This window comes from Taudactylus pleione, unplaced genomic scaffold (assembly GCF_031769625.1).
Source record: "Taudactylus pleione unplaced genomic scaffold, aTauple2 ptg000233l, whole genome shotgun sequence".
Taxonomy (NCBI): Eukaryota; Metazoa; Chordata; class Amphibia; order Anura; family Myobatrachidae; genus Taudactylus; species Taudactylus pleione.
The window spans coordinates 1,306,099-1,326,412 of record NW_028284635.1 but is presented as its reverse complement, the minus strand read 5'-3'; the positions used below and the strand labels follow the sequence as shown (position 1 = coordinate 1,326,412).

The 20,314-nt window shown below is 46.7% G+C and overlaps 1 protein-coding gene across 5 annotated transcripts; it reads left to right on the top strand.

Annotated features, from left to right (window-relative positions):
- The first annotated feature begins 517 nt into the window (after positions 1-517).
- Positions 518-18,388, top strand: CBX3 (chromobox 3). 5 transcript variants are annotated; one of them, XM_088479433.1, is made up of 6 exons: positions 518-686; positions 1,228-1,300; positions 2,335-2,474; positions 5,387-5,555; positions 12,958-13,052; positions 17,790-18,388. In XM_088479433.1, the coding sequence occupies exons 2-6, from the start codon at positions 1,277-1,279 to the stop codon at positions 17,914-17,916; spliced, it is 555 nt and encodes a 184-aa protein (XP_088335559.1). In that variant the 5' UTR covers positions 518-686; positions 1,228-1,276; the 3' UTR covers positions 17,917-18,388. The 5 variants fall into 5 exon arrangements, with proteins under 5 accessions (XP_088335559.1, XP_088335561.1, XP_088335558.1 ...); XM_088479432.1 differs by having other exon boundaries at positions 523-686; positions 2,332-2,474; XM_088479435.1 differs by lacking the exon at positions 1,228-1,300 and having other exon boundaries at positions 522-686.
- Positions 18,389-20,314: the final 1,926 nt, after the last annotated feature.

The window sequence follows — 20,314 nt, the reverse complement described above, 5'->3', positions numbered from 1 at the left end:
GGATGTACACAATGGAACGCCTTTGTAGCAGCATTTGCATAAAGTCACAGACAAGGGACCGCCAATGGATGCAGCCACGGATGCTTCTGCGTCCACTTCTGAATCAGGCCCATAGAGAGGAAAATTTACGATGCAGCGGCTGCTGTAAGACGCTGCTTCCTGTCGGGTTGCAGGTATATATTTAAAACGCCACCCGGAGTTAGTGTAAAGCACACCGGGCTTTACACTGTCTCTGAGTGCCGTTTAAAATATTCACCTGCAATCCGCCGGGAAGCAGCGGTCTTCGTAAATTCTCCCCAGATAGTACAAAGAAACCTGTGCCATGCTGACGACACACGATTTTGTTTGCGGTCAAACGTCAGGGCAGTCGTATTGCTTAATGAAATGAGCAATAAATATTGAATTCCTGACAATAATCCGTGACGCTTGATCTACGGTTACGGCGTCATTGACTCTTTGGTGGCCGGCGATGCGCAGCAGCATTGTGGGTACAGAGAGAGAACACTGCGGCGCCAGCGAAGAATTACCCGCCAGAAAGCGGGGAGCGCCCATTGTTCTGTGACGTCACCAAGTCCCTCCCCAACGCCGCGCGCTCAGTGACGCTGTAAGTGGCGGTTTAAGGCGGTTGTCGGTGTAAGTGGACTGAAGTAGCAGCAGCACCGGGCGCAGGACAGGAAACCAGTGAGGTAAGGGATCGCTCTGCGGTGGTTACGTGTATAGCTTGGGAGGTGCGGGACAAGAAGGTGAACCAGGGCCCTCAGCCGCCATTGCATTACGTGGATCGCGGACCGGCTTACCGGCTGGGTGATAGTGAGCAAGATGGCGGAGCGGAGAGGGATGTGGCACGGTGCGAGACTAGGTCCATAACCAGTACCCCGTTACGGGGCGGGCGGGAAACTCCTCCATCCGTGTAGCCTGATGCACACCACCTGCATACTCCAGTCCCCTCCTCCATCTGCCTTTCCGCCTGTAGTAACCCGAGTCCTGTCCCCTCCATCCTCTCCCCATCTGCTCCTCCATCATGTCCGCGCCCGTAGTGCTGCTGCTAAGTGATCGGGCGGCCCGGTGTATGAGTGATGGGGCCCGGGCAATGGGGGTGGATCGGTGACTATAGAATGGGGATAAGGTGCCGCTTGCTAGGCGGCCGCTGGGATAACCCCAGCTAGACTGTATTTGTGTTTCCATTCCCACATGCATGTACTAAAGGTTTATGTATCTCACACACAGGCCTACATAGTGCTGCAGAGCGATAAGGTGACCAGATAATAGGTATTAAATGCAGGACAGTCTGGAGAAGCAGGTAGTAACATTTATCTTGTATTACAGCTGTGTAAGTGATGAGGGCACTGTGTCTATAATGGAGGAGCAGCGGCTCCCGCCATTCCAGCCCTGCCGCCGCCGCTGTGTGATGTGTCCGCGTGCTCGCTGGCGCCCGGGGAAGCGGCTCCCTCCCTGCAAACAATTGTTACTGGCAGCGGCCGCACGTATAGGGGCATTAGTGGTGCTTACATGTGTGCGGGGCGCATGCGCGGGATAGGGCGGGGCGAGGGGTTTCTGTAATCACATAGCGGGCCCCGTACACTGCCGTACTGCACTGATTAGTAATCGGGGAGGAAGGGGGCGCTTTAAGCACACAGCGGAGTCTGCTGCAGGGCTGTACTGGGTAGAAGGGACCACCGTTGCCGCGGGCCGTGTGCGCTGCGCCGTGTAACCGACCGCTGAGTGAGGATGCTGCTTCCCCCTTGTAACAATACAACCCCGACATACTGTAGTGGTGCTGCGAGTGTGAGTACTGGCGCTTCTCATGTCTCACTAGGTGATCTTTATCCAACCTTCGAGACAAAGTGGAGAAGTTGCTTCTAGAAATCATTTATATAGCAGTCTATGCAATGACAAAGGATTTAATGCTATGGGCAACTTCTCCACTTTATTTCTTGAAGGTTTGATACATCTTCCCCCTGTATCATGTATTTCTGTAGCACAAGAGATTGCAGATGGGCAAAGCGTATTTCTTTTTAAGATCTTCATATGCAGTAGCTTACTGTCACAGTAGCCTCAATAGGAATCCTATATGCGAAGCGTGACTACGTGTAACTGTTTGATTTTGATTTTAAGGACTTGTGAACATTTTAAGTTTTAAATATTTTGTGATGGTCTGCAGTTCAATCTGTTTTTTTTAATATACATGTTGTGTAACTATGAAAATATGTGCAATCTATTCTCCTTTTTGTTTTATGAACTTCATTGATACTGAAAAAACAAAATTAACCAGTCATCAACCTTTTTCTCACCCCCATGTCCCATTTTTCTCCCCCTCCCCTGGCACCTTAGCAGAAAATGGGGAAGAAGCAAAATGGAAAGGGCAAGAAAGTTGAGGAGGCGGAGCCTGAGGAATTTGTTGTAGAAAAAGTTCTAGACAGACGTGTTGTTAATGGAAAGGTGGAATATTACCTGAAGTGGAAAGGTTTCACAGAGTAAGTGGCCCAGGCTAACCTGCTAATGTACCTAGCTTAACTTGTATAGCGAGGATTCTGTCTGTTTTGATATTTGCATGAAGAGCTGACAAGCCCCACAACTTGACCGGTAAAGATGCCTACACACCTAGCGATATTTTACATGATCTGCCCGATTCTGACACATCGTGACAACAAATCGTGTAAAATATGTCCAATCAGTATGGCGAAGCGTCCCCACAGGTTGTACATCGCTTCTTCAGATCTGCCGTGCTGTAGGGCAGATCTGACAATCTCAGTCAGGATGCACTGGATTAGTTAGGAGGCACGATAGATCGTTTGTCACTTTTTTTTTTTTTTTTTTTTTTTATAACACCAAATGGGAGCTGCTGAGGAGGGAAATCGGACACAATTTCTGATCGTGAGCACATCGCTAAGTGTGTAGGCACCATAACTCTAAACTGGTAGTCTTGTTTTCATGGCCTACGTTATGTTGCATTACTGGTTCATGCAGAAGTTGCCCTCAATGTGAAGAGAAATATTAATTCTAAATTGAGTCTAGTCTTGAACCTGAGACTCTTGGAGCATACACACGGTCAGATGAACGATTTGAACTACGAACGACTTTTGACTGCATTAAAATGACTGAAATCGTCAAACTGACAGCAAACACATCAGATGTCATATCGTTATCTAACATCGGGAACGTGCATCGTTCAAACATGTCATATATGTTGGATTTTCCTTCAGATATGAACGATTTTTAAATCATTATCATTCAGAACTGAAGAAAAATCTGACCGTGTATGCACCATTATTCTTGATGGTGTAGATTCACTTGTGTTCACATTTGTAAATATTCTGGTTTACTTTATTTATGCAATTGACTTCAAGCTGTTATAGGTCAATTACATACTGTACTGGCTTTGTCTTTTGCTACATGCTAGTTACCCATGGCAAATGTACATGGTTAAATACTATAGTAAGCAAAGTCAAATGTGAGTGGTATGATGTAAACAATGCCGGTGATGTATCAAGCAGTGAAGAGTGGAGTAGTTGCTCATAGCAACCAATCAACTTTGAGGTAGCATTTATTCAAGTACATTCTATAAAATTGTGGAAGCTGGTTGCTATGGGCGACTTCTCAGTTGGTTCACTTCTGCCCTCTTTTCACCACCTGATCTCCCCCCAATGTGACTAGTTAACCTGCACTATAGTAGGGTTAACAATACTAGTAAAATTAATTGTTTAGTGGATATAAGGCTGGTCCCTTTTCTTCAGCATGGTTACTATTGTAAATAAGGGAAGCATTTCGTCTTTCTCTCAATTGTAAATTTTTTGGGACTACGGAAACTGAGGGCCTGATTCAGACCCGCTCATGAGCGGGTCGATGCTGCCCTAGTGCGCATGCACACAACGGAGGCTGCTCCGTCGTGCGCATGCGTGAGACCCGGCTAGCGACGGGGAAGCCGTCGCTCCGGGTCTCGCACCAAAGGGGGCGTGCTGTCGATGTTGTTTGACAGCACGCCCCCTTTGGTGGGCGTGGCTGCCAGACGGAGGCGTGGGGAACGCCTACCATCTGGGTCCGGCCCCACTGACATAACTAGTGATGTCAGTGGGAGTAATTTTGGCTCTGATAGAGCCAAAATCACCCCAGGGCTTGCGGTCACCGAGACCCTACCGCAGGGTCTCGTCGCAAGCCCGATGGTTGCGATGGTCTTGACCATCGCAACCATCTTTTTGGCCGCTCGCATATGCTGTGGGTGGTCACCCACAGCTATGTGAGCGGCCAGGAGGCCGCTCCAAGTTTAGGTAGGAGGGCCCTGATTCAGAGCGAGCGCTCTGGTCAGAGCGTCCGACTCTGAATCAGGCCCTGAGTTTCTATTTTCCCTCTTCTGTGAAATGGCCTTAAAATGGTGGCATATTAGAATAAGTGTTATGCAGGCAATAAAAGGGGAAAATATTTCTCGCAAATTAAACAACCCACACTATTAACTCAAATTTTTAGATAAATTTTTTTTTTTTTTTTTTATCTTTAAAATTTGATGTACTCTCCTGGAGTACTGTAACTAGTTGGGTATGTAATATGCACCTCTAAAATAGTCTCCAGTGTCAGGGGTCGGAAATGGTGGCCCTCCAACTGCTTTGGGACTAAACATGCCAGGATGTGTAGTTCAACAGCAGCTGGAGTGCTGCTTTTTCCCCACTCCCGGGCTAGGAGGATATTTTAGAGGTGCATATTACATAGAGTAGTTCAGAAGAGACGTTATTGCCCAACCCTGTCCTAGCCAATGAGCTGTATATGAAATTTGCGTGCATTGATTTGGCCTGAAACATGGGTGGTGGTAGTTCAAAGCCAGAGTATGAATGGTTTCACATTATTTCACTCACTAACTCCCTTTCTATACAATTTAAAAAGTAGCTGATGATGCCTTAAACATTTAGGGCCATAGTCATCCTTTCTCCAGTTTTTTTTCGTCTGTTTTTTTTTATTTGTTTTTATTCCGAAAACAGATGGTTTCGCCGCTAATTGAATAAGGCCCATAGATGGAAGTCTGCTGCACTACCAAGATGTGTTTTAAACCTAATAGAACAAAGGACACTAATATGTATTTACATTGCCTAACTTAAACTCCTGGGGGCTTTGAATGTTGGGAGTGGTTTGTGGTGGAACATAGACACCAGTGTCGGTACTCTTTACAAGCACACTAATGGCTATTCATTTTATATGTAATTCTCAATCACAGCATCACTTTTCTATTAGAGTTCAGTATACTGTGTATGTGTGAGATGCACACATCTTTTTATGAAAGCGTTAGCACACAGATGAGTAAAACTGTCTCAAGTATGCATATAGTCCCAATGAAAGCGCTCTGGGTAACATATAGGCAGCACTTGGATAACATGTAGCTGCTTTTTATTTATTTTTTCAGCGCAGACAACACTTGGGAACCTGAAGAAAACTTAGACTGTCCAGAGTTGATCGAAGCCTTTCTCAATTCTCAGAAGGCCGGCAAAGAAAAACCAACAGATGGAGCCAAGCGAAAGTCTGTTTCAGACAGCGAGTCTGAAGACAGCAAATCAAAGAAGAAACGTGAATCGGTATGACAGTCTTCTAATGCCAGGGTGGCTTTTAACTTAAACTTTGGGTATATTGTAAACATTGCTGCATGAAAGGTGGCTTTGTTTTTTTGACACAGTGAATCTGTATTGGAGCAACTCACTGTTTGTCAGTGATTCAAGTATCTCATACATAAAGCGGTATTAAATTAGTTTCTCATCTGCAAGAAAGTTTTGCCTGCCCAACTTTTCGCCTACATCGCGTGTTTTGGAAGTTACGTTATCGTGCGAGTCCCCCACTATTCGCCGTATTCAATTACAAATCAAGCAAAAACGGCAGGCGGAAAGTACTCAGAATTGGGGAAATCATTCTGAACCCCCTCAAAAAGATGCACTAACATGGTGGATCAATGTAGTTGTGTTCCAATTGCCCTAATAAAACTATTTGGGGTACTGAAGTTGTTGAAAATTCTTGTTATTAGCGTCCTTGTAAAAGTGATGAAGAATGGCATTAAGCAGGTTTTTTTTTTTTTATCTTGTTTTTTTGTGAAAATAAGTAGTCCAGTCAAATCTGGGGTACTTGAAAATGGGTGCTAGCATGTTTTAAAGTCTCTAAAGTGAAGTTTAAAAAAAACCTGTAAAAACTTACCTTTTGCATGCACCTGCCTTCATAAAAACACCTGACCCATCCTTGCAGACCCCTAAGAAGGCTATTTTGCTAGCTTTTGTTTGTCCTCCCACTTTGTACGTTTTCGCCCCCAAAATGAAAGTACTTTTTTGGGGGTGTTTTTTCCCTTTGGATTTTGACAATTGTCCTTTGGGGGGCAGTCCCGAGGGTTCTGAGTGGTTTCCCCATGTTTGCACCCCAAACTAAATTTTGCTCTTTTTTTTTTCTCCTGCTATTAGGTGAATCTTTTTCGCCTATTGCATTAACTTTCCGCGTAGGCTAAAACGGGTGGAATTGAATCTGGAGATTAGTTCCGACCACGCGAAAAGCCGTAATCGGCATACTTTTCCGCGGATAACTGCTTTTCATTTCTAATGGAATACGGCCCATAGTCACTTCAGTAGTTTCGTGAGCTACAGGTTTGTTTCACACTTTATAAAATTAGCCAATCCATAGGTTTCCATGGTTCTAGTATTCTTACCTCTGTATGTAGCACAGTACTTGTGTCCTGGATAGCAGAGGCTAATGTATTATATAAAATGTCTGTTCTAACACAATTTAATTTGTTAGTGTATGCTCCGCATAGCACTGCAAACTTGCTTTTAAAGCCAGTATATTTGAACAAATTGACTGTAAAGGGACAATTCCTTTTTCTACTTCAGGGTCCATAGGGGGTCCACAGGGTTGACCTTGGGGTTATAGCTGGAACAGGATCCATAGGCACCACACAGTTAAGCTTTTAGCTCCCAGGATGCACTTGGGTCCTCCTCTATACCCCGCCCCCGAGCCACAGGCACCTCAGTGTAAGCTGGTGCCCGGCCGGAGTCGGTCACCGCGCAGGGGGGCTGCAGGAGCAGCCCCCAGAAGCTTTTTATTTGAAGTTAGATTTTATTTATTTTAATCTCTTTTTACTACAGACTGCAGCGAAGGGCTGTCTGTACAGACGCCCACGCTGCCGCTCTGATCCCCGACTGGCGCCGCGACGCCAGTACTGATCTGGGGATCGCGGCGGGAGGGCAGAGTCCGTACTAGCCGGACTCTGTCTACCTCCCAGGACTGCTGCCGGAGTCGCCGGGGATTCAGGTAAGCCGCGCGTCGCTGGCTAGCGGCGGCGCGCGGAATGCCTTAAATGCAGTCCTGGGGACAGACCGGAGGCTGCTGGCAGTGGCGGCGGGCCCCCCCCCATAACCCGTGGGACCACTAGACCACCAGGAATAAAGGGGCAAGCGGGAAGCCAGCATCCCTGGGGTTATGGCCAGCCAGGGGAGGAAGCCTTCCCTGTCAGCGGCTCCTCCCCTCAGCTCAGCGCGCCTTTCAGCACGCAGTCTGGCGTCGCTGAGCTGCAGTTACACGGCCACTCCTCCTCTGAGGTCTCCAGCGGCCATTTTCCCAGTGGCAGCGCAGATCTCAGGGAGCACGCGGACCGGTCCCCCTGTGTACCTCTCCCCTGATTAAGGACAGCGTACACAGCACTATAGCCCTCCCAGACACTGAATCTGGGCAGGTTGATTGTAGTGTAAAGGTGCAGTGAGTATATCTTCCTGCATGGTATGTGACTTTTGCTAGTGCTGCCTGTCTGTGCTTATTTTCTACTTACTGTCAGCTTATACCTATCCCTTTACTTCTCCTACAAGCCCTACAGGTGTGTGGGGGAGGGGCGTTTCTACTGACCTCACTTATATAGATCACGTATTTGTGAGGTCCGTCACATACAGTTGTGTGCTACTCAGTGCCATATTGTGGGCTGTTGTTCAGCACACCAGTGAGTGCGTTTTACTTCTACCCTGGTGCCAGATATATAATATATTCTGTCATGTCAGACGAGGAGGTTGAGCGCTCAGTGGCTCCGGTGTTGGCCTCCTGCGGACGCTGTTCTGCAGGAGTAGATAGGGAGGATTTGTCACAGGATGGCCTGTGTAGTCGATGCCAGGTGGCTCCTGGCCCATCCAGACCTTCTCTGGCGCAGGAACCACCGTGGGCAATGTTTTCTCAAGTGCTGGTGTCTATTGCGGACCGTCTGTCGGTCCCGACTGCTCTCCCTACTAGGGCGGTGCCCCAGCTGACCATCCCCCATTCCCCGGGTGTCCTGCAGTTATTGCGGAGTCCTCCTGGGTCTCAATCAGTAGGTCCCTATGCGGGGTTGCCTATGTATATACAGGCTTCCCCTGTGCCGCAGCAGCCTGTGGTACCTTTTCAGGCCCCTATGGCGACTCCTCCACCATGGGTGGATGTGCTCTCCAACTCCGTGCAAAATTTGGCGGCCGCTTCCTCGGCTTTTCAGTCAATGTTGCAGACTGACATGCCTTCTAGGATTTCAAAACGCCCACTCATGACACGGGCTGCTCAGGTATCGGACTCAGAGGGTTCCTCAGATGATGGGGAGGTCCCTGATGACACTGACTCGGACGCCTCGGTCCAGGAAATGGATACCAAGTCGTCCATTAATGTGCGAGCACTAGTTAGGGCGGTGCGAGCTATTCTTCTTATAGAGGATGAGGCACCGGTTCCTAAGTCGAAGTTTCCTAGTTTCAAAAAAACTAAGGTGGCTTCTGCTGTGTTTCCCCTGTCGGATCAGTTGACGGATCATATGGCGGTAGCTTGGCAGGCGCCCAGTAAGAGATTCCTTCCTCAGAAGCGGTTGGCTTCTAATTACCCCTTCCCTGAGGCACATTGTAATGGGGAATTACTATTTGGTCCGGACTTGGACAAAATAGTGGACACCCTGGCTAAATCCAAGTCGGCCTTCCTCCCTTCGGCGGCACTGCCTGCTAAGGTTCGGAGTTCGGCTTTTCGTTCCTTTCGGGTTCAGGGTAAGGCGAAAGGTCAGTCCTTCCCGAGACAGTCTGCAAGTAAGACTGCCTCTAAACCCAAGAAGCAAGCCTGGAGTGCTCGGCGCCCTTCTTCCAAGCAGGAAGATAAACCTGCGGCCTGATGGGACGGGCCTCCCTCTGGGGGACCTCAGAGTGGGAGGCCGACTTCTATTTGCCCAGTGCTGGCACAATACCACCACGGATGCCTGGGTTCGAGAAGTGGTCTCCCAGGGGTACGCCCTGTCTTTTCGGCACAGACCACCCCACCAGTTTTTCTGCACAAGTCCTTCTCAGGACAAGACCAAGGCGTTACAGGTTCAGGAGGCTATAGAGTCCTTGCTGAAAGCAGGGGTCATTGTTCCCGTTCCTCTATCTCAACGAGGGACGGGGTATTATTCGTCTCTGTTTCTGGTGCAGAAACCCAATGGTTCTCATCGCCCTATCCTCAACTTGAAGTCTCTGAACAAATTCCTCAGAGTTCCCAAGTTCAGGATGGAAACGTTACGTTCCATCATTCTGGCGATGGAACCGGGGGATTACATGGTGTCCCTGGACATCCAGGACGCCTACCTCCATGTTCCGATAGCATCTTCACACCAGCGGTATCTGAGGTTCGCTATCCTTCTACACCACTATCAGTTCCGGGCGCTACCCTTTGGTCTCTCCACGGCACCGAGGGTGTTCACGAAGATTATGGCGGTCATGGCCGCACATCTTCGGAACCAGAATGTACGGCTGCTGCCGTATCTGGACGACCTCCTGTTGCTGGCGAGCTCCCCGGAGGTACTGCTTCAACATCTCCACCTGACGATCGCTTGCCTGCAAGCACACGGGTGGTTGATAAATTGGAAAAAGTCCTCCCTGATTCCATCACAGCGGATGGTTCATTTGGGAGCCCTGCTGGATTCGCGTCAGCAAAGGATCTTCCTGACTCCGGAGAAGGTCGCCTCCCTACAGCTGCGGATACACAGTTGCCTGAGCCGTTGCCGCCTGTCGGTCCATTCGGCTATGAGAGTTCTGGGGTCCATGGTGTTGACATTCGACATGGTGGAATTTGCCCAGTTCCATTCCCGGCCCCTGCAGGGGCTGATTCTATCAGAATGGAACGGGTTACCTCACCGGATCCGCTCTCAGGTGCTGGTGTTGTCTCCGGACGTTCGGCAATCTTTGGCTTGGTGGCTTCAGACAGCTCATCTGGTTGAGGGGCGCCCATTTTGGATCCCAGACTGGGTCCTGCTCACGACGGATGCCAGTCTCCGGGGTTGGGGGGCAGTGACCGGCTCTTTGTCGCTTCAGGGTCGTTGGTCAGCGGAAGAAGCACTTCTCCCCATCAACATCCTGGAACTGCGGGCAGTATACAGGGCCCTGCAGTCGTCCGGCCCCGCTCTTCATGGAAGGGCGGTACAGGTGCAGTCCGACAACGCCACCACGGTGGCGTATATCAACCACCAAGGCGGAACTCGCAGTCAGGCAGCGATGTCGGAGGTGTCTCGTATCCTGACTTGGGCGGAGGGTCACATTCCGGCGATCTCGGCGGTCTTCATCCCCGGAGTCCTCAATTGGGAGGCGGACTTCCTCAGCCGTCACGACGTGCATCCCGGGGAATGGTCGCTTCACCCAGAGGTGTTTCAGCTACTCGTGGACAGGTGGACTGCCGGAGCTGGACTTGATGGCCTCCCGTCACAATCACAAGTTGCCCGTTTACGGGTCAAGGACAAGAGACGTAGGCGCAAGTCTGGTGGACGTGCTGTCGGTGAAATGGACGTTTCACCTGGCGTATCTGTTTCCTCCGCTATCCCTGCTTCCTCGGGTTCTGCGGAAATTCAAGCAGGACGGCGGCATGCTCGTGTTGGTAGCTCCGGCGTGGCCCAGACGTCCTTGGTACTCCGATCTCAGGAGCCTCTCCATCGACGCTCCGTACCTTCTTCCTCAGCGTCGGGACCTGTTGTCTCAGGGGCCCTGCCTTTACCCAGATCTGGGTCGGCTGTCTTTGACGGCGTGGCTCTTGAGACAGCCGTCTTGAGGTCTCGGGGCTTCTCCAGTTCGGTTATTGGTACCATGCTCAGGGCACGCAAGCCTGCTTCAGCACGGATTTATCACAGAGTGTGGCACACTTGCTTTCAGTGGTGTGAGTCCAGACATTATGATCCTCAGGTGTTCCGAGTTTCTAGGATCTTGGAATTTCTTCAGTCAGGATTGGATCTCGGCTTACGCCTTGCATCTCTGAAGGTTCATGTGTCCGCCTTGTCCGTGTGGTTTCAACGGCGGATTGCAATACTACCAGACGTTCACACCTTTTTCCAGGGTGTTCTCAGGATCCAGCCTCCCTTTGTGCCTCCTGTGGCTCCTTGGGACTTGGCGGTGGTGCTACGGGTCCTGCAGGGTCCTCCGTTTGAGCCTCTTGAGGCGGTGGAGCTCAAGTGGCTGACATTTAAGACGGATTTTCTCCTGGCAATTGCTTCGGCCAGGAGGGTGTCTGAATTGGGGGCGCTTTCCTGTCGCCCTCCTTTCCTGATTTTTCACCAGGACAGAGCGGTGCTCCGCACTCGTCCTGAGTTTTTGCCCAAAGTGGTCTCGAAGTTCCACATTAATCAGGAACTTGTTGTGCCAGCTTTTCAGTCCCCTGATCTTTCAGCTGGTGAGACTTCCTTAGATGTGGTCCGGGCGCTTAGAATTTATGTAGACCGGACGGCTTCGGTTAGGAAGTCTGATTCCTTGTTTATCCTCTTTGTTGGCAGGCCAACCCCTCTTGTGAAAACCAAACAAACGTTAGCCCGTTGGCTTCGTTCCGTTATTTGTGAGGCTTATGCTCAAGAGGGTTTACCTGTGCCAGCCTCTGTTAAGGCTCATTCCACTCGTTCTGTGGGTCCCTCTTGGGCTGCTAGAGGTGGCGCTTCTGCTGTTCAGCTGTGTAAGGCGGCCACTTGGTCTTCTATTCAAACGTTTTTGAGGTTCTATGCGTTTGACACCTTCGCCTCTCAGGATGCTTCCTTTGGGCGCCGGGTGCTCCTTTCAGCACAGGAGCGTCCCCGCCCTTAGTTGAACTGCTTTGGGACATCCCCAAGGTCAACCCTGTGGACCCCCTATGGACCCTGAAGTAGAAAACAAGAGATATGGTAAGAACTTACCTTTGTTATCTCTGTTTCTACGAAGTCCATAGGGTCCACAGGACGCCCGCCCTGACGCACCTGGCTTCAAATGGGCTGTGTGGCTGGTCACCGGTTTTCCGTCTCCTATTGCTGTGAGTATGGTTTCTTGTGTGTTCCAGTCTTCCTTCTCTCTGTTCCATATTCTCCTCCGGCCTAGGCTGCTTACCAACTGAGGTGCCTGTGGCTCGGGGGCGGGGTATAGAGGAGGACCCAAGTGCATCCTGGGAGCTAAAAGCTTAACTGTGTGGTGCCCATGGATCCTGTTCCAGCTATTATAACCCCAAGGTCAACCCTGTGGACCCTATGGACTTCGTAGAAACAGAGATAACAAAGGTAAGTTCTTACCATATCTCTTGTTTTAAAGCAGGGCTTGACAAAAAAATGTAGGAGCCAGGATGAAAGTGCCTTTCTGCAGTGCCCCCAGTAGTGGTTCCCTTATGTAGTGCCTCTTTAATCAGTGCCCCCCCCCCCCCCCCTATGCATTACCCCCAGTAGTAGACCCCACTATGCAGTGCTCCTTTAAAAAAAAAAAACGCAACTTACCTGATCCCCGCTCCTACTGACGACCACCGCTGGCTGCTCTGCACTATGGGAGAGACGTCATGATGTGATGTCTCTCCCAACCTGCTGCGGGGTGAGCTGGAAGGTGGAGCTCATGAGTGAAAACCTGGTCGCCACGCAGCCAAATCTGGTCGCCATGGCGACCTGGCCCCCGGGTTTTGTCGAGCCCTGTTTAAAAGAAATTGTCAGGACTAACTGCATTCTGACATAATATAGTATGTTTGAATATGTAAACTTCATGTTTAAATGTTTTTCAGGTTGATAAACCAAGAGGTTTTTCTAGAGCCTTAGAACCAGAAAGAATAATTGGAGCTACTGATAGCAGTGGTGAACTGATGTTCCTTATGAAATGGTGAGTACAGTATTGAATGTTTAAAAAAAAAAAATACATTTTGGCCATATGCTGCACACTAACCTTTACATCTGTGAGCAGAACCAAATGTTGCATCACATTAATTGTGTTAATATGTATGCAAAATGGCATTGCTAAGACTTGCGTTAAATCATGTCACTAAAGGCCAAACAATTGAAATGCTGCTTTCGGTTTGTGCATTACATGATGATGGCTTGGGTTACCATTTTATATATCTATCTATGGCGTCATATCTATATGCGTATCTCTCCTGTGTTGTACAAATCATAATTGCTGGTATCTTGCACAACGGAAATTTAAAGCGTAGGAAACTACATTAGCAGCAATTTCTGATGCGTTGCTTGTGTACTTGTGTAAGTGGAGCATGCTGTAAATGGAATTAAAATTATTAAACCTTTTCTGGTAATATGGGTATTGAATAAGAACAGTCAGGTGCATAAATATTGGGACATTGGCAGAATTTTCATATTTTGGCCTCTTCACCACCACAATGGCTTTGAAATGAAACAAACAAGATGTGCTTTAACTGCAGACATTCCTTTACCGTTCACCAGATTTGGATGTAATTATCCTCAAATTAAATCTGAAAGTCTGCAGTTAAAGCACATCTTGTTTGTTTCATTTCAAAGCCATTGTGGTGGTGAAGAGGCCAAAATATGAAAATTCTGCCAATGTCCCAATATTTATGCACCTGACTGTATTTTTATCATAAGTTGACTTGGTTTGAAAATCTGATTTATATGCAGTGCATTTAGTGACCGTGTGTGACTACAGACATAACCGCTTATTGAAGTACACCAACATCTCTCTATGGGGTGCAAAGCAAAATCTGCAAGATTGGCCCACAAGGTTCCAGCAAAACGTCTGAAACAGACACCTCAGCCATCAATAACGCTAGTTTGCGTTGCTTTGAAGTTTTGCTTTTGTTTTTTTAAAGGTGATCTATAATTGGTGCATGGTGAAATCAAAATTTTGTTCAGTCAGGATTTTTGTTTTTGCTCAACTTTTTTTTTCTAAAAAATGTGTGTATATATATATATATATATATATATATATATATATATATATATATATATATATATCACACTCCAATTATATAATGGTTTGGTAATTGTTTTATTTCAAAGCAGACTTACATTTGCATCAATTGTACTGTGTTGGTATGTATATAATAAAAAAAATAAAGTGTGTGTGTATAGTATATATATTTCCTGGTTAGGGTGCGCTATCTGCGGTTAGTGCGCCCTAACCAGTGAGTTTTAGACACTTCTGCTCGCGCACTCCTGAGTGCGTGCAGAAATGCTGGTGCCGGCAGCTATCGCGCCCTGACAGAACAACAATTGAATTGCTTTGCCGGGCGTCTTTAATAAAAAATAAAGCAGCTGGCTAAACATTTGAATTCCCCGCACTGTGACTGAGCACACAGTGCAGAACTCTGAGCAGTGTGCAGGCAGGCGTGCATGACCTATGTCATGCCACCACGTCTCTATATATAGGTCACTGTCCATGTGAGCCTTCCTTAAAGAGCTCAGCACTGCCTGGGCCAGCAGTACAAGTAAAGTCAGCTCTGACTGCACTGAGCTCTCAGCACTAGTTTGCCACGTTACAGTGGTTGAAAAATGCTGATATAGATGTGTTTCCTCAGCTCGCATTTAGACTATCCTGAAAACTGCGGCGATCTCAGCGACTAGCAATGAGAGCTTTCTTCAAAAGTGATGGTTGAGAGGTACCGGGGCTGCCTGGGTGTGAATATGCTTGTGGACTATTGCCATTAATGTTCCAGATGCAAAACACATACGAAAGTTTTTGAAAAGGTCCTTTCTTCCAGAATAAATGTTTATGTACCATTTCATATATAAACTGTACAATTGATGAGAATGTCTGCTTTGAACAATAAACATAATTTCCAAACTTATTTATGAAATATGAACTTTGTTTAGACTTGAGTAAAAAAAAACCTGACCTGATTGAGCTAAATTAGTTATATATTGAGATTCACCATCCAGAAAACCTTAACCTCAGGGAATAAAAGTGAAATGCAGGCCAGTGTCATTAATTTGAACCCATGAAACTTTACAGTAATTTTTTTTTTAAATTAGATTTTAATTTATGGAATTAAATTTGGTATGGCAAACTTTCTGCCTCCAGTATAAAAGATGGGGCAACCACAGATTCTGTTAGTATGAATAAAAATCACTCAAACCAATAGCAACAATGTATATAATAAAATGAATTGTATCTTTATTAAGACTAAGCAACCAATGCTTAATAATTAAATTAGAGCAATAAAACACACATGTAAATAATATTACATATAAATAACGGTTCCTAAAATGTATAAATGCTAAGTCCCGGACTTTTAAATAAACATTTAATGAAACTCTCTGAAAAACTCCTCCATGGACAAATATAATTTTGGAACTGTTGTTAATTAGTTCATCATCCGGTAATAAAGTCAAATTATAATGAATGGATATCAGTATTACCTTCCGTGTAGTTGGATCAGACCCAGATCTTTGTTTGGTCACAACGTGATGATGGTTGCCGTGACCAAGGATGGCTGGCCTCCCGATCTCAACCCAGCTGATGATGGAAATGCAGAGGGGAGTGAGTGGTCGCTCTAGTAATCCAGGTCCGGCACAGGGGGGCAGAGACAATGAACTCCAGACTCTGTGAATGAGTGGACCGTCTGACCAAGGTACACGCGCTCTAGCCGGCTAGCGGGGAGACTTGGGAAGGGTTGTGAAACGCCGCTCTGAAGCTCCGTGGCAGGTGGAGGTGGAACAGAGGGCTCTACGTCCCGGATGAATGTGGAGGATGTTACACTGCAAGCTGATGTAAATGGCTCAAGGCTTGCCAAGCGCAGTGTATAGACGTGAAGAGGGAACCAGTGATAAAAATCCAGGAATCAGAAACCGGGTGGGTGTAGGTGTAGCGGGTACCAACGTGTTTCAACGTCCTTCTGACGCCTTTTTCAAGGTGAATGAGGCATTGCAAGTTTGAACAATTTAAGTACCTTCAGCAATTAATCAGCATTAAATACATATGAGTATAGTTAATTACTGGTTTGAGTGAAAAAGCAATGATTTGATCCTATCAAAGGGACACAGACAACTAATAAAGCAGGCACTTTATAAATGCACATACCGTACATATATTTAATGGTAACCATTAAATATATGTATGTGTATTTATAAAGTGCCTGCTTTATTAGTTGTCTGTGTCCCTTTGATAGGATCAAATCATTGCTTTTTCACTCAAACCAGTAATTAACTATACTCATATGTATTTAATGCTGATTAATTGCTGAAGGTACTTAAATTGTTCAAACTTGCAATGCCTCATTCACCTTGAAAAAGGCGTCAGAAGGACGTTGAAACGCGTTGGTGCCCGCTACACCCACCCGGTTTCTGATTCCTGGATTTTTATCACTGGTTCCCTCTGCACGTCTATACACTGCGCTTGGTAAGCCTTGAGCCATTTACATCATCTTGCAGTGTAACATCCTCCACATTCATCCGGGACGTAGAGCCCTCTGTTCCACCTCCTCCTGCCACAGAGCTTCAGAGCGGCGTTTCACAACCCTTCCCAAGTCTCCCCGCTAGCCGGCTAGAGCGCGTGTACCTTGGTCAGACGGTCCACTCATTCACAGAGTCTGGAGTTCATTGTCTCTGCCCCCCCGTGCCGGACCTGGATTACTAGAGCGACCACCCACTCCCCTCTGCATTTCCATCGTCAGCTGGGTTGAGATCGGGAGGCCAGCCATCCTCTGTCACGGCAACCATCATCACGTTGCGACCAAACATAAAGATCTGGGTCTGATCCAACTACACGGAAGGTAATACTGATATCCATTCATTATAATTTGACTTTATTACCGGATGATGAACTAATTAACAACAGTTCCAAAATTATATTTGTCCATGGAGTTTTTCAGAGAGTTTCATTAAATGTTTATTTAAAAGTCCGGGGCGTACCATTTTATACATTTTAGGAACCGTTATTTATATGTAGTATCATTATTTACATATGTGTTTTATTGCTGTAATTGAATTATTAAGCATTGGTTGCTTAGTCTTAATAAAGATACAATTCATTTTATTATATACATTGTTGCTACTGGTTTGAGTGATTTTTATTCATACTAACAATCTGTGGTTGCCCCATCTTTTATGCATTTTTTTTATTCAGTGGGACTGACTACCCCACACAACCACATTTGAATCTGTTTGGTGTATATATCAACTCTTCAGCGCCTGGGCTATACCTTGGGTCTTTTCTGCCTCCAGTATCTGGGCTTCGACAAACTGGTCTCAAACATACTGATACTTTTGCAAAGGTGTATTCATAAATATTTTAACCTTTGTTTTCTAGTAACGTAAGTGATTACTCGGTCTGTATGTACTTTGCATTGTATCCAGTAGTTTCTCCCCCAGCGTGTCTAGTGACTGTAAAATGCTGGTATCCTGACCATGTTTATTAAATCTGTCACTGACGTGTGGAACAATTTACATCGCTTTTTTTCCTGCTTTATTGCATATGATTGGTCCTGAGTTGCTGTATCTCAGCTTACATTATGCTGTCAGCCTCAACTGTTAACAATATAGTTGACCTATTTAAATGCTGATTTCTATATAGCAGCTTTGTGATCTTATTGCTATGACTCATGATTTCAACGTTCGGGTTTTTTTTTTTTTTTTCGTTTTTTCTTTACAGGAAAGACTCGGATGAAGCAGACTTGGTTCCTGCGAAAGAAGCAAATATGAAATGTCCTCAAGTTGTAATTGCATTTTATGAAGAAAGACTAACATGGCACTCCTGTCCAGAAGATGAAGCGCAGTAAAATAATTGCTATCTACATGTAGACTTTTTTTTTTATTGACTTTTCGGCCACTTGACTCTACTTTAAGATTGTGTTTACTTTTTTTTTTTTTTTCTCCTCCTGAATATACCACACCAGTAATTTGGCTGAATGTGGCCTGCAAAATGTACATGGTCTATATAGAGCCTTTAATACTTAAATGTATTTGCGGTTTAGGCTTTTTTAACTCTTCATTCTACTGAAGTCTGAGTATCTATAATGCATACTTGCAAGTGTTTTGTAGCCTTCAGTTGATGTGCATGTTAATGCTATAGCCTCATTTTTCTCCTAGGTTATTAGCTCCAGTCCCTGCTTCATTGGAAGCGGTCTGGAGGACTTTGTAGTAAGTGGAATGTTACCTGATTGTATATTGTTTACTTCAATGTAAATACTGGTGAGCAGTGTTCAATAAATAGTTTTATATTCTCAAATGTGTGCATTTAGAGATCCATAATGTTTAGAGTACTGTGGTGTTTTGAACTCCCCAGCTCCCCCCTCCCCCTTATTCCCCAACACATGCTAATCTGGATTGTTAATGTTACACTTTATATAGCATTATCCAATTACAGTGTTAAGATTGTTGAATTGCTCATACCAGACTAGAATTGGACCCTTAAAAGCAATGCTGTAAGACAGCAATGCTAATCGGTGCCATCGTCCTGCTATAGTACTTTAATTAAGTTTACATAATGGCAGAATCATTTTATAATATCAGAATAAGGTATATTTGATGTGACAGTTACACTGAAGTCTGTAATAAACAGTAATGTGATATATTATGCTTACTTTCAGAATATATTAGTAGCCTTATTCTGTCTATCAAATTAAGAGATCTCTGCAGGAAACCCTAAGCTCTACAAAGCAATTAAAGTTGATTTGACATAAGTGACTGTATTGATGAATCTTATTCAGAAGATAACTGATGTGTTTGTACTAGACTAAACAAGGTTTCTTCTTCAGGATCCATAGGGCTCCACAGGGAGACCTTTGGGTATAGGTGGTTGAGGAACGGGCACCACGCAGTTAAAGCTTTAGCTCCCAGGATGCATGGGTCCATCCCCCCCCCCCCCCCTATACCCCGAGGCACCTCCGTTTCGTCAGTGCCTGGCCAGAGTCGGGTCACCTTTATGCAGCGGGCTGCTTAGGCAGCCAAAAAAGCTATTCTTTTTATGATTTTACATAGTTATATTGTATACTGAGCACGCAGCAGTAGACTGTCCACATGACATCTGCACTGTCTCCCCAACACACCTCCGGGCACCGCAATGCCAGTTTCGGTATGAGATTTCGATGGGCATCCCGGGGTCCTCGCTAGCCGGCCCTGCGGATTGACCCAGACTGCAACCCAGACGTTAAGGGGGCAGGTAAGGCGTGGTCACCCACGATTTGGCATTCATACCTCCAGTCTCTCTGGACAGACCGGAGGCACTGAGTGTGGAAACAGGCTTCGTCCAGTTGATCCACTAGACCACCAGGGTACATATGGAGCGGGAATCCAGCATCCTGCTGGGTAAACAATCATCATGGGGCGGTCAGCTTTCCCCATTAAAGCCCCGCCCCTCAGCTTAGGGCACCATTCCTGAGGTCTAGCTTCCCTGAGCTGCTCTCCTCCGACGACCACACCCCCTCAGGTCTCTGGCGGCCATTTTCTCTCGGGCACAGCCACCGCGCTCTCAGGGAAATGCAGGGTCCAGTCCCCCTACATACCTCTACCTGGAGTCAGTGTCTGGTAGGCTATAGCGCTCCATACTCCATACACTGAGTCTGTGTAGTTTGATTGTAGTGCCATTTGCAGTTATTTCTGCATTGTATGTGACATGCTAGTGCTGCCTGTCTGTTTCCTTCTCTGTCAGCATATATAGCTCCCTTTCCTCTTCAGGGTACATAGGCTCCACAGGGAGACCTTGGGGTTTAGGTGATGGCAAGGATATCTGGGCACCACGCAGTTAATTTTTTATTTTTTTTCCTCTCCCCAGGATGCCCCGGGCCTCTCCCTATACTTCACCCCCAGGCCAGAGGCACCTCAGTTTCGTTTGGTGGCCGGCGTCTGTTCACTGTAACGCAGTGGGGATGTGTCACACAGCCCCTCAAGATTTCTAGAAGTTTTTTTTTTCTACTAGCGGACAATCCAGTTGGACATCCATGTTGCCGCTTCATCACCCTGCTGACGCCGGTACTGATCTGGGAATCGCGGCGGGAGCCCGGGGTCTGTGCTAGCCAGACCCCAGGGCACTCCCAGGACTGCAGCCGAATTTGCAGGGAGGCAGGTAAGTCGCAGATCACTGCTTGTGGTGACCCGCTTGAATTGCAAACCATTCCCCCCTGGATCTCTGGGGACGGACTGGGGGATGACAGTTGTGGAGCCAGGCATGGAACCTGC

What these genes read in the sequence shown, in the direction of transcription:
- CBX3 (XM_088479431.1), top strand. Translation starts at nt 1,729, where the DNA reads ATGCTGCTTCCCCCTTGTAACAATACAACCCCGACATACTGTAGTGGT. An exon ending in ACTGTAGTGGTGCTGCGAGT is followed by an intron (nt 1,786 to 2,331) that starts GTGAGTACTGGC and finishes CTGGCACCTTAG; the next exon opens with CAGAAAATGGGGAAGAAGCA. An exon ending in AAGTGGAAAGGTTTCACAGA is followed by an intron (nt 2,475 to 5,386) that starts GTAAGTGGCCCA and finishes TTATTTTTTCAG; the next exon opens with CGCAGACAACACTTGGGAAC.